Source organism: Ambystoma mexicanum, chromosome 4p (genome assembly GCF_040938575.1).
Source record: "Ambystoma mexicanum isolate Mex_15411 chromosome 4p, UKY_AmexF1_1, whole genome shotgun sequence".
Taxonomy (NCBI): domain Eukaryota; kingdom Metazoa; phylum Chordata; class Amphibia; order Caudata; family Ambystomatidae; genus Ambystoma; species Ambystoma mexicanum.
In genome coordinates, this window is record NC_090927.1 from 17,218,743 (window position 1) to 17,233,282 (window position 14,540).

At 46.7% G+C, this 14,540-nt stretch overlaps 1 protein-coding gene across 1 annotated transcript in view; it reads left to right on the plus strand.

The window, feature by feature from the left end:
* LOC138452922 (zinc finger protein 729-like) overlaps window positions 1–13,867 on the plus strand; it is a 74,768-nt gene extending 60,901 nt beyond the window's left edge. The window contains exon 2 of the mRNA XM_069605274.1: window positions 10,661–13,867. Coding sequence (XP_069461375.1) covers window positions 10,769–13,093 — 2,325 coding nt within the window. The 5' untranslated portion in view covers window positions 10,661–10,768 and the 3' untranslated portion in view covers window positions 13,094–13,867. The remainder of the gene's footprint in view (window positions 1–10,660) is intronic.
* The last annotated feature ends 673 nt before the right edge of the window (window positions 13,868–14,540 follow it).

A 14,540-nucleotide genomic window follows, 5' to 3' on the forward strand; every position in this document is an offset into this window, starting at 1 on the left:
ATACATGGGGGTTCTCTGTGCCAAAGACTCTCTGACCATCAGGGGAGCACTATTAGATGGTTGTTGGCAGCAGCTCATCCCTGAGGGTTAAGATGATGAAACAAATCAGTGAATCCAACCTGATCCCCATCCAGAGACTCATGGTAAGGTTGTACCCCCTGGCAAGAATGGAAAGGGTCCTTGTTCCAACTCTAGAGATCCGCTAACTCCTGGCAAGAAAGGAAAGGGTTCTTATTCCAAGTCTAGAGATGCACTTACTCCTGGCAAGAAAGGTAAGGGTCCTAGTTCCAACACTAAAGATCCACTTACTCCTGGCAAGAAAAGAAAGTGTCCTTGTTCCAAGTCTAGAGATCCACTTACTCCTGGCAAGAAAGGAAAGGGTCCTTGTTCCAAGTCTAGAGATCCGCTAACTCCTGGCAGGAAAGGAAAGGGTCCTTGTTCCAAGTCTAGAGATCCACTTACTCCTGGCAAGAAAGGAAAGGGTCCTTGTTCCAACTTTAGAGATCTGCTAACTCCTGGCAGGAAAGGAAAGGGTCCTTGTTCCAAGTCTAGAGATTCACTTACTCCTGGCAAGAAAGGAAAGGGTCCTTGTTTCAATTCTAGAGACCCACTAACTGCTGGCAAGAAAGGAAAGCGTCCTAGTTAGGAAAGATTTCATCAATGTGTAATTATTCCTCCATTTGAGGACCCCTCAAACCTTTTGCTTTTGTTCTGCTTTCCTGACCTGACTTTTGCCAGTGGAGCCGAGCCTTCAGCTGCGCTCACCCAGGCTTTTGCTCACTTGTTATGGGGAAACAGTCCTTCACATTGTTGGTACTCGAATCTATGTTTCCCTTAGTCTTCGACTATGTTGCTATTTCTTGGTAACTTTTGAACAGTGCACAATGTACCTTCTAGTACTGTGCGCAGGGTCCTTTTTCTTTTATGTCCTTAGACATCCTTGAAGGATTTTTTGGTGATTGTACAAGTGTGTCTAAGACAAACTGGTGGCAGCAGACAGTTTTTATAAGTGTTTTACTTCTTTTTACAGGATCACAATACGTTTACGCTTTCGGTTCAAGACTGTGGCCAGGTCTGAAAATGGATGAGCCACAAAGTCTTTTGTTCTGTCCAATGGCCATTTTTGTCCCTTGCCTTTCCCCAGGTCGAGTCACCTGGGTTTTCCTTATTTGGGAATGCAGCATCCCACGAAAAACCAATCTCTTTTGCAGGCTTCTGCATGTCACATCTGTGTGCCCAGGAAGCGGGTTGGGCCTGTCTGGTCCCAATCCAAACTACTGGTGCCAGGATGTCTGGAGTGCCTGAATGACTCGGACCACCATGGGCCGTGATTGGTCCATGACTCGGATGCCTGCATGAGAGCACATCTTCGATTGGAAGTCCTTGATTTGGCGTGAAGCTAATCATGGATAAGAGAAGGGGCTATGCATCCATTCGAAGGTCGATCACCTGAGTTCTCTATGAAATACAGAAGGAGCCAATTATCCTGCAATGAAGAAACTGAGTTGTGAAACTGCTGGAGACGCATTGGAAGGTTTGGCACCCTGATCCCTCTGCTGTCCCATCAAACCCCTGTTTTCTTCATAGATCAAGAAGGCCTGCAAGGGTGCTTTACCCCTTTGCAGTAGTGGCAACTACTCTCGTCACCCCCTGCTTACCCAGCTACGGAGCCCTTTTGGAATTGATCCTGGGCCATCCAGTGAACTGTCCAGCTCTACCTCTGGGTATACCACAGAATCGCTGCCATCACGAGTTGAAACCCGAGACTTGGGACATTGCTTGCTTGTGGTCCGGTGCCCTCTCCTGCCAAAATGTGTAGGCCTAGCTCCTTTGGTTCGCGAATTAGGAGAGCACATAATGCTGCACACATCTGTGATTCCCACGTCACTACCTGTTGACGACGGTCGCTGTAGGTGCCTTGCTGAACTGCCCTCTCGTGCCCTGAAGCCGCAGCATCAGAACTTTCTTTGTATCTCCTACGGAAGCTTAGAAAAGGCTACTGTTCCATCATGGACGATTGTACTATCCCACAGCCACTGAGAGCCAGAGCGCAGTGAAACTGCAGCACTCAAACCTACTAGTGCCCATGACTAAACTGGAAAAGTTTGGCACTTTGCCGAGGGTCTAGACTGTGCCGAGGGTCGGTGAGTAGTAGCATCACTTACCGATGGCCCCCTGGCACAACCGATCTCTTTTACGCACAAATATTGCTGAAAAGATGCTCGCTTTTGGCTGGGTTAGCCTGCTCTCCCTAACTATTCCCACCTCTTGGAGGTTGCTCTGCTGCCAAGGGCAGGCCGTACTAAAATAGTGGGAGCGAATCCTTCATCACCTGCCAATTGATCTGGCCAATATATGCTTGTAAGAGTGATCTATGGTTCATTACTGTGTGTGCTCATTGTGGGCTTCCTATCACTCTCACCCCTCCTGAGACTTAGTCTTGACCGCCTGCCAAGCTACCTAGATTGGTCTGGCTTGTCCAGAAGGTTCCCCTGTTCCACTAAACTAGGGTGGCCTCCTAGACCTCTGCCCACCAGGTCAGAGTTTAAAAATCCATCTTAACAAATTGGTGTATATCGGTGGGAGAAGATCGGAGGTACCCAGTGTAGCGCACTGGTAAGGTTTCCAGGTTATACTTACACTGGAAACACAGTGTCCTTAGGTTAAAGTGAACTGTAAGCCACCTGCCTTTACTTATAGTATGGAAGCAATTTATGGACAAGTTGTGTACCCGAATGGGCCTGTTGGCTACTGGTACCAAGTCCGAAATGATCCAGAGGATCATAGATTGGCAGGAAGTTAGGATTCAGGCTTTGCCCTCCTATGATAGCCAGGAAGGTAGTGGGACAATTCCAAGTACCAGTAATATAGAAACTAGTGCTATTATAGAAAGGGACAATGATGATGATGATGATGTGTCCCATGCTTCAAGGACTGGCTCTGAGGCTGAGGCCATGCTGGAATTCAAAAAGCAAGGGCTGCTGTTTAGGCAGAAGGAGCTTGCATTTCGCATGACCAAGCTAGAACTGGATGTGGCAGAGAATCCGAAGGACAGGGATCACCAACTGGAGCTTGCTAGACTGCAGAGCACCAGTGGTTCCTCCAGAGGGTCTGGTGATGGGACTGGCCCCTCCTCTCCTCCAAGATTTCTTAAGGATCTGCTTAGTGTATATGATGACAAGAATGACATTATGGACTGGTTGACTGCATTTGAGTATGTATGTGAGGTACAAGAAGTAGTGCATGATGATAAGATTGCATGGTTGCTCAGTCGACTGCCCCATTCTGGCTGCAGTGCTATTATGAATATGTCAAAGGCTGACAGAAACAACTTTGCAAAATTGAAGCAAACTCTAGTCTTAAAGTTTGGGAAGACTCCTGCCCAGTACTTGAAAAGATTCAGAGATTACAAAAAGAAAGAAGGTAATACTTGGGTTTCTTATGTAGCTGATTCCTTTAAGAACTTGACTGGTTGGGTAGCAAGTGACAAGGTCACCACCTTTGAGGGCATGAGGTATTTAGTCATGCTTGAACATGTTTTTGCTTCTTGTTCCCCTGAGCTTAAGCAGCACTTGTCTGACTTTAAGATACTAAGAGGTCAGACATTGCAGCAGAATTATGAGTCTCACATAGAGTGTCCCATTAGAACACACCTGCTTCTGGTAAGCAGGAGGAGGGGGAAAAGAAGAGGGATAAGGAGGGTGATGGATCTGAAAAACCTTCTTCCCAGAAGGGCCGAAAGAATTCTAACCAGGGTAAATCCATGAGAATAGTCAGAGTAGTGGGAGTAATCCTCCGAAGCATACCTTAGATTACAGTAAACCTCCCTATGTACACAGACGCACTGGATCTTGTGTGGCTTGTGGATCAAGTGACCATGTGAAGGGGGACCCCAGTTGTAAAGTCAAACCCCTGGGGGTCTACTCCTGTGAGTCTGGCCTTCCCCTCCTATGAGGAGGAAGACATTATCACAGGGCATGCTTCTCTTCAGACTCCTTCCCCAGTGGGATAATATCTGAAGTACTTAGTTTCCTTGGGTTCTGTTCCTGGGAGCAAAGAGATTCAGACAACACCAAGCACTACTTTAAAGACAGTGGACTGATCAATGGAGTGGGCACTCATGCCCTTAGGGATAGTGGAGCCAGAAGAACCATGGTGGATGCCACATTGGTAAACCAGGAGGAGCTTGCCAGAGATCCCCTGATGCCCACCAAGTTAGCTGATGGCCCCCTCTCAAGTTCCCAGTAATGCCTGTAAATCTAACTATCAAAGGGACAGTAGTGAGGATTCATGTCAGCATACAGAGACTTAGGTCTTGTGGGGGATACCGCAGAGAGACCCTACACAAGGTCACAAACATGAGCTGCCATGCCCAAGTCCAAAGCTGAGCCACAGCCAAAGGGGAAACCCAAGGCTAAGGGAGTCAGAAAACTAAAAAGAGGGAAAGAGAACATTCCCCCAAACTCACCTACCACTGAGGTGGAGGCAATTGGTCAAGTACCTGAACCTGATGATTTTGTCGCATAGGGAATTTTGGATAAGAGGAGGCCAAACACACCCATACCATGTCGATCTCTGGAGTTCTCACTGAACAAAGGATATGATATGATATGATATGGCATTTGTAACGCGCCTATACACAAGTGTTTCAAGAGTTTCAAGGCGCGACGACGCAGGGAGGGGGGAACAAGAGGAAGACAGACAGCGATCCTACTAGGCCAGGTGCAATTCAGATCGCGCAAGTGCAGGGGTAGGGGGAAGGGAGAAGTGCAAGGGGAGGGGAGGGGGGAAGTGCAGTACAAGGTAAGTAGAATAAAATAAATAAAGGGCCAGCTGGTGGCAAGTGCAAGGTAAGTGCAGACAAGTGCTGGGAACGGGGGCTGTAGGGATACAGAGACAGTCCCGCAGTGCAGGGGTTGCCAGGGAGGCAGTGCAAGTGGAGAGTGGCTGGGCCCAGGACCGAGGTCGGCGAGAGTAGCCCAGTTGCAGATTCGGTGCAGATTCAGCGAAGAATTAGCAGGGGAGAGGGAGAGAGAAAGCAGAAGCAAAGAGGAAGGTTTTGAGGTGCTTCCGGAACCGGAGATGGTTCTCCTCAAGTTTCAGGGAGGTCGGAAGGCTGTTCCAGAGGGAGGCCCCTGCCGCGGAGAGAGATCTACCCCCAGCTCGTTGCTTCGAGAAGCGGCTGACCCTGAGGGAGTTGGAGACGGATGAGCGAAGGGCTCGGGAAGGAAGATATTTAGGAAGAGAAAGTTGAAGGTATTTAGGCCCCAGGCCCCAGAAGGCCTTGTGGACAATGCAGAGGGTTTTGAACTTTATCCTCGCAGCCACTGGGAGCCAGTGTAGAGATTTCAGTCCTGGAGAGATACGGTCCCTGGGCTTGAGGCCAAGGACAAGTCTCGCAGTTCTGTTCTGGATGAGTTGCAGAGGGCGGAGTGTGGAGGCAGGCAGATTAAGATAAAGGCTGTTACAGTAGTCCAGTTTTGAGAGAACCAGGGCTCGGGAGACAGCGAGCTTCTGGGGGAAGGAGAGGAAGGGAAGAATACCTCTGAGGAGGTGCAGCTGGTAGTGTGACTTCTTAGAGACGTCAGATATATGAGGAGAGAAGGAGAGTGTGGATCCAAGTATCCTGAAACTAAGAAGCCGAGTCGAGGAACCGCTGGTGAACCACTGAAAGGTTTGGCACCCTGAGCCCACTGTCATCCCGTGGGACCCTCTGCATCTGGTCGTCCTAGAAGTTCTGCGAAGATGCTTCGACCCATTGGAATAGTGGGACAAACTATTCTCGGCACCTTCAACAAAACCTGCAAGTAAGCCTTCTCGGAAGTGGGCTGACCAGCTTACGCAGGACCTTTGGTCTGTCTCCACCTCCGTTTTCGAGGAGGCCCTCAACATCGTATACTGCAAGCTCTCTGTCCCCGGCACACTCACACCGAATTTGGAACACTTGGCATTCCCAGGTCTGAAGTGAGACGAGAGCGCCAGGACCGGAGTAAATGCGGTTACCGTGTTGCCCAGCCGCAGCAACAATCTTTGCAGCTGCACTTCATTTGTGACCCTCTTGCCCCTGAAACCTGCTGCAGTGAAACTGGCCTGATCCATCCATCAGGAGCAGAGAAATCGCCACTGTTCCGTTTTGGGAATCATTGCTGTATCTTCAGAACTGAAAGCCGCAGAGACGTCCTTTTTGTCGCATTTGAACCTGCAACCACACTGGACTCGACTAGCGAAGTTTGGTCCAGAGTGTGCCTGGGGCCGGTGAGTAACCCTAGCCGGTGGCCCCTATCTCCTCCATCCATTTATACGCACGAGTGGCCCCTGGGTGTCCCTCTCCTTTCCACTGCTAGTGTGAACTAGCAAACTATTCCCGGACCTTGGAACTGCCTCTGCCCTCAAGTGGAGGCCCTCCCTGAATAGTGGAAATCTATTCTTCATCGCCTCACCCACCTTCCTGAGCTGCTAGAGACCCCTGAAGAGACCCCATTACCGCGTGCGCTTGCATTGCATGTACTATTGAGCACAAGGCTCCCCTCTTCTTAGGGCTTGGACTGCCTCGTAGTTAGGTGTGTGTTTGATGTTGAAGGGGACTAAAGACTACCTGCACTGCCTATTTCCTTCCCTTGTAGGTTGTAGACATATTTCGCCCTGTTAAACCTTTAGACCCCAATGGTCTTGTATATATCTTGTATTTATAGAGTTGTGTTGGTTTAGTAGTATTGCTTTGATTCTTTTACTATGTGTTGCATTACAAAGGCCTTGGAATAAATGTGTTTATATTTTTGATATATACACCTGTCTGGAGTAATTTGTAAGTGTCCTTGCTCTGTGTGCTCATTGAGGTCCTTCAGTCACCCTCACCCCTCCTGAGACCTATTATTGACCGCCTGCCATAGCTGCCTTGATTGGTCTGGCTTGTCCAAAGGTTACCCTGTTCCAAGAAACTAGGCCGGCCTAACACTAAGGAAGAGAATGGCCCTCCTTATGGCTCAGGCCAGTGACAAGCTGAAGGCTGGTTAAGCATTGGTCAAACATTGGTATGACCAGGCTGGCCTTGTTCACTTCACCCCAGGCCAAGAAGTCCTGATCTTGAACCCTATACAGCCTCAAGTCCTACAGGATAAATGGTCAGTGTTAGGAAAGATCTCTCCTTACTGCACCTTTCCTTCCATCTTTATGGAACCCCCACACCTTGTGCTTTTATTTTTGAATCTGACCTGTAGTATTTTGTAGGTACACTAGAGGGGCAGCCCATAATGGCGGAACCTAAGGCTGAGGTAAGCAATGCATCATAGGAGGGGGTAGCCGCCTAACAAAGTTGAAAAATATTATAACTTATGTATGTGGTTGATTCTATTGAAATCGGTGGTGTATACAAAAATGCACCTATGATTCATCCTAGTGATGTAATCTAAAACCCCCTGGGGGGTGGGCAAGACAATATAAATTGTATTGTATGGGTATGCTCTATGTTATTACAAGAAACCAATTTTTTGAGGTGCAGTTTTTTTATTATTGCACCCCACTTTCTTTATCAAAACAGCAGAAACCAAAATACAGTGTCCTGATAAAAAGGAAAAGCAACAAGTGCAGGTAGTAATAGAGCACAAGTCTCAGGCCTGTTCTGTAAGCAAAGGAATACAGTAACCAGAATGCAAAGTAACTAAATTACCGTAATACACCTTTGACCAAGACTCTGCAGAGCATCATCATTTGAATGGTAGAATTCTTTACCAAAAACAACAGAGATACATTTGCTTTAGTTACAAAACAAATTAAACACATTATTTTCCCATTCGGGGAAGCCTGCAACAAGAATAACGCAGGGCAGAGTGGTGAGTGTTAGTAAATAGTGTACATTTACAAATAGGTAAGGAGCAGTTTTCCTTAAAATGTCAATTGCGAGTCCTATATAGTTGTACACTGGTATTTCAATCTATGAGTGACCAATCCTCAGTCGGTCTTTAGTATTTTGCAGACAGTGAAGCCTTAAGCTTCACTGCACTGGCTTTTGCTCATATGTTATGGGGAAACTGACATATCATTCTGTGGTTTATGACCTGCTCAATTCAAGAGTAATGTCAGGACCCAGTGCTAGTGGAACTGAACCAGACCAGGGTACAATAGGCCGGCTTCAGCGGTTTCACCTGTAAAGAGAAAATCACATCCCAAGCAACAGTGGTCTTGACTGGATCATCCCCAATGGGCAGTACTGTTTGAGGCCGAATCCACCACTTGCTTCATTGCAGCAGTAGATCACAACTATTCAAACTTGTGAGTGATCAATCCAATAAGAAGAGGGCATCACAATGAAACCGCTCTGCTTCACAACAGCAAGTCACCATTTCCAAGGTATAGCCCTCCCTTTTATATTGTGCTCCACCCCAAGAGTGTTCATGAAGTGAGGAGGCCCCCCAGCTAAATTGCTACACCGAAGACTGTCTAGTACAGGGAACATACCACATGTCTGTAGAAGAAGGGCTGTGGTTTCCTGATGAACTCTTAAAGAATCTGCTTCATCAGGGCCCTCTTCTGCACAGAGAAAGGATGGCTATCACTGCTGGAACCACAGACAGTCCATCTACCACCAGAACTGTCTCCATCCCACAATGGTTCCCGAACACGACAGAAATAATTCAGAGCCCACTGTAAGATCTCTATGACGGGGAACTCTGTGGAGAGCCAGACTGTCCTGGGTGGATATACAAAACAAGACAAAACAAGAAAAACAGGGAACTGGGGGCAATTGTGAAGGACGTTAGGGGCGTATGAATCTCATCCATTGGAGTGAGTGTTGTATGCCATGAGGCTTTGGTGGAAAGTTTTCTTTTTTCCCTGACAGCATCACATATAAAAGGAGAGGATAAGCTAGCCGTTGACACAGGAAGTGGGTTGATTACTGTGTCTCAAGACATGGAATCATACCCATAAATGTATAAGGTCCTTACAGACACCTAAAGAACACCTCTGATTGACCTTTCAGAAGAATAGCCCAGTTGACCTCTTCTGCATGAGGTTCATAATCCCCCTGGCACTTGGAGAATGAATGCATTGATGACTCCTTGTCCGAAGGAACCCCTACACGCCTTTGCAGTCGCCACATTACTTAAGTGGTCTTGAAACTGAGGGACAGCCAGGATAGTCTTATCCTGGTGTCACGGTTCTGGATCAGGAGATGCTGATTCCCATTCCTATTCCCAGCTATTGTTACCACCATCCTGTTTCACGTTCCACTTCCCCAGGAAATGAGTCCTTGAGTCCAAGCAACGGACACTAGATGGGTTGGCTTTAGAAAAAGAAGTGCTCCTGAGGCAGGGTATTTCTGAGGAGGTCATGGACAGTATTGGGGCTCACATAGATCTACCTTACAATCTTACGCCAGACATTGGGGATCCTTCTCAGCATGGTGAAGCAGGACTCATCTGCTTCCTGGGGAATGTGGAGTTATGAGCATCGCCAATTTCTTCTGGAGTGGTTTTAACTGGAGATGTCCCATTCTTTGGTCAGATCCTCCAGGTGCCAAAGAGGTTCCAGAATTGCCTGATGTGAGACGGGTGCCCCTCACACATCTGGACAAAGAGCTTTCTTCCATTGATCTGGCAGGCTATTTGCTGCCCTTGAAGCTTCTGGTAGGGGTAGGAAGGCATCCTCCCTTTCCATCAGCAGATAGCTCAGGGATATTATTTCCATGAAGTCTTCTCCTGGGTTATCAATGCAAGGTACATCTGAGGCATGCCCCTATCATGGGCAGGAGCAAGAAGGGTCTCGGGCCACACTATATGTGGGTCTGCTACTTGGATTACCCCCACACTCTTCATGCATCACTGCTGCACGCGTTCTGCAGACCAATGAACATTACTTTGTGACTGGGGTCCTTTGGCTGGCACCAGCCTTAAGACTTAGGGCCTCATTACACGGTAGGCGGTAAACCATGGTGCTATTAGCACCATGGTTGCCGCCGGTACCATACCGGTACCACCATGGAGAAAGGGGAATTACCACCCCATTCCGAGGTTGGCAGGGCGGTAATTCCCCCTTCCTCCATGGCCCTTCCCCATTCTCATTTTTGCCCCATAGGGCTCAATGGGAATGAGGAAGGAGCTAATGATGGTACCGCAAATTGCGGTACCGTAATTAGCACCAAGGTCCCTTTGCGGGTCCCACCTTTAACGGCTGGTCTACACCAGCCGTTAATGTCGGGTCCCGCAAAGGGACCTCATAGTAAGGTAAACCTTTACCACCTACCGTGTAATAAGGCCCTTAGTATTGCACATACCATGCCTGTGTGTTGCAGAAGCCAGCTGTCCACATCTCTTTGTGGAAGTTTTGGCTTTTGTGCACTTCATTGTCAAGTGTTGATGAGTAAGAGGAACTTGCAGGCAATGCAATTATTATTACAGTACTCTTCATTCCTCCTACTCTTCCTCATAACAGCACTTGGACCCAACTCTACCTCCTTGGTATTATACTAAGTTCCCTGGGTGTTTGGGAGTCCTATACTTTGGGTGGCAGGGAGAGGGGAATAAAAAAAACAACATATTGTGCAATGGAGCTCTGCTAGAAGAGCAGGGCTACGGGTAATGAAGATGATTAGTAATTGCAGGCTTTATTCTGCAGGCTTTATTATTACCTACAATAATATCTGAACCATTTGCTTTTTTAACAGAAACTAGAGCCATTACTGAAACCAAGAGTCTGAAAATGAACGCAAGAACACACTAAACCTGCAAAGAAATTGACAACCTCTCAGAAGAAGCACAAGCCCTGTACCATTATGAGGAGCCTTACAAAGGAGACAGCATTTGCCTGCAAAGTGTGTAGGATGTGTTTTACTCGTAGGTCCAGTCTAAGCATACACAGGAGATCCCACACAGGGGAGGGGCACAGTAAGTGTACAGAGTGTGGGAAAAGCTTCGCACATCCCTCAAACCTGCAAAGGCATCAGAGGACCCATACTGGGGAGAAGCCCTACAAGTGCACAGAATGCACGAAAATCTTCAGCAACCCCTCAAATCTAAGAACTCATCACATGATCCATACTGGGGAGAGGCTGTACACGTGCAAAGAGTGCAACAAAAGCTTCAAGTCAAATTCTCATCTGAAATGCCATCAGAGGATCCATACTGGTGAGAGGCCCTACACATGCACAGAATGCAAGAAAAGCTTCAGTGACTTCTCAACTCTGAGAAAACATCAGATGATCCATACTGGGGAGAAGCCCTACACATGCAAAGAGTGCAAAAAAAGCTTCAACCAAATCTCAAATTTGATAAGTCATCAGAGGGTACATTCTGGGATGAAGCCCTTTAGGTGCACTGAGTGCAAGAAAAGCTTCACTGACCCCTCATCTCTAAGAAAACATCTGATGATCCATACTGGTGTGAAGCCCCACACATGCAAAGAGTGCAAAAAAAGCTTCATCCACAACTCACATTTAAAAATCCATCAGAGGGTCCATTCAGGCTTGAAACCCTTTCAGTGCATTGTTTGCAATAAAAGCTTCAAGACTACGTCTCAACTGAAAATCCACCAGGTGATCCATACTGGGAAGAAGCCATACACATGCACAGAGTGCAACAAAAGCTTCTATGACCCTTCAAGTCTAAGAAAACATCACATGATCCATACTGGGGTGAAGCCCCACACTTGCAAAGAGTGCAACAAAAGCTTCATTCAAAACTCACACTTGATAATCCATCAGAGGGTGCATTCAGAATTGAAGCCATATCAGTGCAGTGAGTGCAACAAAAGCTTCAAGTCCATTTCCCATCTGAAAATACATCAGGTAAGACATACAGGGGAGAAGCCATACACGTGCACAGAATGCACGAAAAGCTTCAGTGACCCCTCAACTCTAAGAACACATCAGATGACCCATACTGGTGTCAAGCCCCACACTTGCAAAGAGTGCAACAAAAGCTTCACCCAGAACTCACACTTGAGAATCCATCAGAGGGTCCATTCAGGGCTGAGGCCCTACCAGTGCACCGAGTGCAAGAAAAGCTTCAAGTCCACTTCCCATCTGAAAAGCCATCAATTGGTCCATACAGGGGAGAAGCCCTACAAGTGCAATGAGTGCAATAAAAGCTTCAGCCTCAACTCAAATCTGATAAGCCATCAGAAGATCCATTCTAGGGTGAAGCCCTATAGGTGCACGGAGTGCAACAAAAGCTTCAAGTCCACTACTGATCTGAAAATCCACGTGAGGATCCATACCGGGGAAAAACCCTACACGTGCCTAGAGTGCAATAAAAACTTTAGTCAAAGTTCTCATTTGATAATCCACAAGAGGGTCCACTCTGGGGTGAAGCCCTATAAGTGCACCGAGTGCAACAAAAGCTTCAGTCATTCTTCTGGTCTGAACATCCATCAGAGGAGCCATACTGGAGAGAAGCCCTACAAGTGTACAGAGTGCACGAAAAGCTTCAGTGATTCTACTGGTTTGAAACGCCATCAGTGGAGCCATACTGGGGAAAAGCCTTACAAGTGCACAGAATGCAAAGAAAGTTTCCATCGGTCCTCCACTCTGAGAAAGCATCTTATGATCCATACTGGGGTGAAGCCCTACAAGTGCACAGAGTGCAAGAAAAGCTTCAGTGGCCCATCCGTTCTAAAAATACATCTCATGATCCACACTGGTGAGAAGCCGTATGATTGCACACACTGCAAGAAAAGCTTCAGTAATTCCTCAGCTTTGAGAAGGCATGAGAGGATCCACACTGGGGAGAAGCCCTACCAGTGCGCACACTGCAAGAAAGCTTTCAATAATTCCTCAAATCTGAGAAGCCATGAAAAGATCCATTCTGGTGAGAAGCCGTATAAGTGCACAGAATGCAAAAAAAGCTTCAGTCATCCGTCAACGCTGAAAATCCACCAGATGATCCATACTGGGGAGAAGCCCTACAAGTGCACAGAGTGCAAGAAAGGCTTCAGTGTCCCCTCCATTCTAAAGGAACATCTCATGATCCACACTGGTGTGAAACCTTATGAGTGCACACACTGCAAGAAAAGCTTCAGTCTCTCCTCAAATCTGAGAAGGCATGAGATGATCCATACTCGGGAAAGCCAAACAAGTGCACCAGCCAATCCTCACGTCTGATATTCCATGAGAGGAGCCATGCTGGGAGACGCTGTAAAAGTGCACAGAGTGCAAGAAAAACTTCTGTCAATCCTCAATTCTGAGCAGGCATCAGAGGGCCCATGTTGTCATATTATGTTGGCCCACATAGTCTTTTCGAGATCTTCTCAGACCATACTCTTTCTATAGTTGCCAAGTCAAAAGATGTTGTGGATGTCGTCATGTCCGTAACTAGTGCTGTGAAGCCTTCCTACTGTTCCCTGCATACTTCAATTGACTAATAACATAACATAACATTATGGGCAGAATGGACAAGCACGGTGCAACGATATCCACAGAATACAAGGAATAAAAGCTGTACAGTCACAGCAACCATCAGAACACATCGAGACATGGTGTGGCTGATCATTAATTAATGAGTTGGTTTGATAGAAACAAACATTGTCATTAAAGGAGGAATGACAGCATAAACAAAGAGTAACAGACATGAACCTAAAATGAATTCATTACTGGACCCCGGCTCTGTGGAATACACTCCCAGGTTTCTTGCTGACAGTGACTCGACTGTCCTCTTTAAAAAATACCTAAAGACCTTCCTCTTTGATGCAGAACTTGGTTTATATACCAGTGCTCGACTCTGCTCCTGGGTTTTTGCCTTTCCTTTTTGCCCTTTCGTGTTTTCTTATGTGAGCGCCCTTAGGCGTTCGGGTTAGTGTTGCAGTATAAAAAGAGAGATAGATAGATAGATAGATAGATAGATAGATAGATAGATAGATAGATAGATAGATAGATAGATAGATAGATAGATAGATAGATAGATCATAGAATAGAAGTAAAGAATTATCAAATGAAGTGCAGTTATGTGAAAACATGCAGCCTCTCTGAAAAGAAAAAATGTTAAAGTCCTGAAAAAGATAATAGTAACAAAACAAGTCCATTCCATAACTGTTGAGGATTTGGCATTCGTTGGCATTCACGGCAAGATGGTTCATACCCCATCTCAAAGCACTGAAAAAAAAAACAACAGAAAACGAGAACATGGAGGAAAAACTATGACCAACACAAAATAAACGCATACAAGTGACAAATCAGCTTATACAAAGCCGAAATAATCAAAGCAAAAAAGACGCCAATCCCTAAACAAAAACTGCCACAACCTGGCCGACCACTTCAAGAATAAAATCACTATCATCCACGAGCTCATACAAATCAAGCCAAAAAGCACCGTTGATTACCTCAGCCATCCAACACCGCACCACCGACCAGAATAAACCATTCCTGCCAATCTCGACTGATCAATTCTACAGCCTGGTGAGCAAAAGCAACAGAGCGGGCTCTTGAACAGACCCCTGCCCACCTGACCTCTAACCACTTCAACCACTCACTAGCAACAGAAACCATGCAGCAAACTTTCAAAACGGCCTACATCAAACCACTTGGGGAACACAGAAGCTATAACGAACTACCA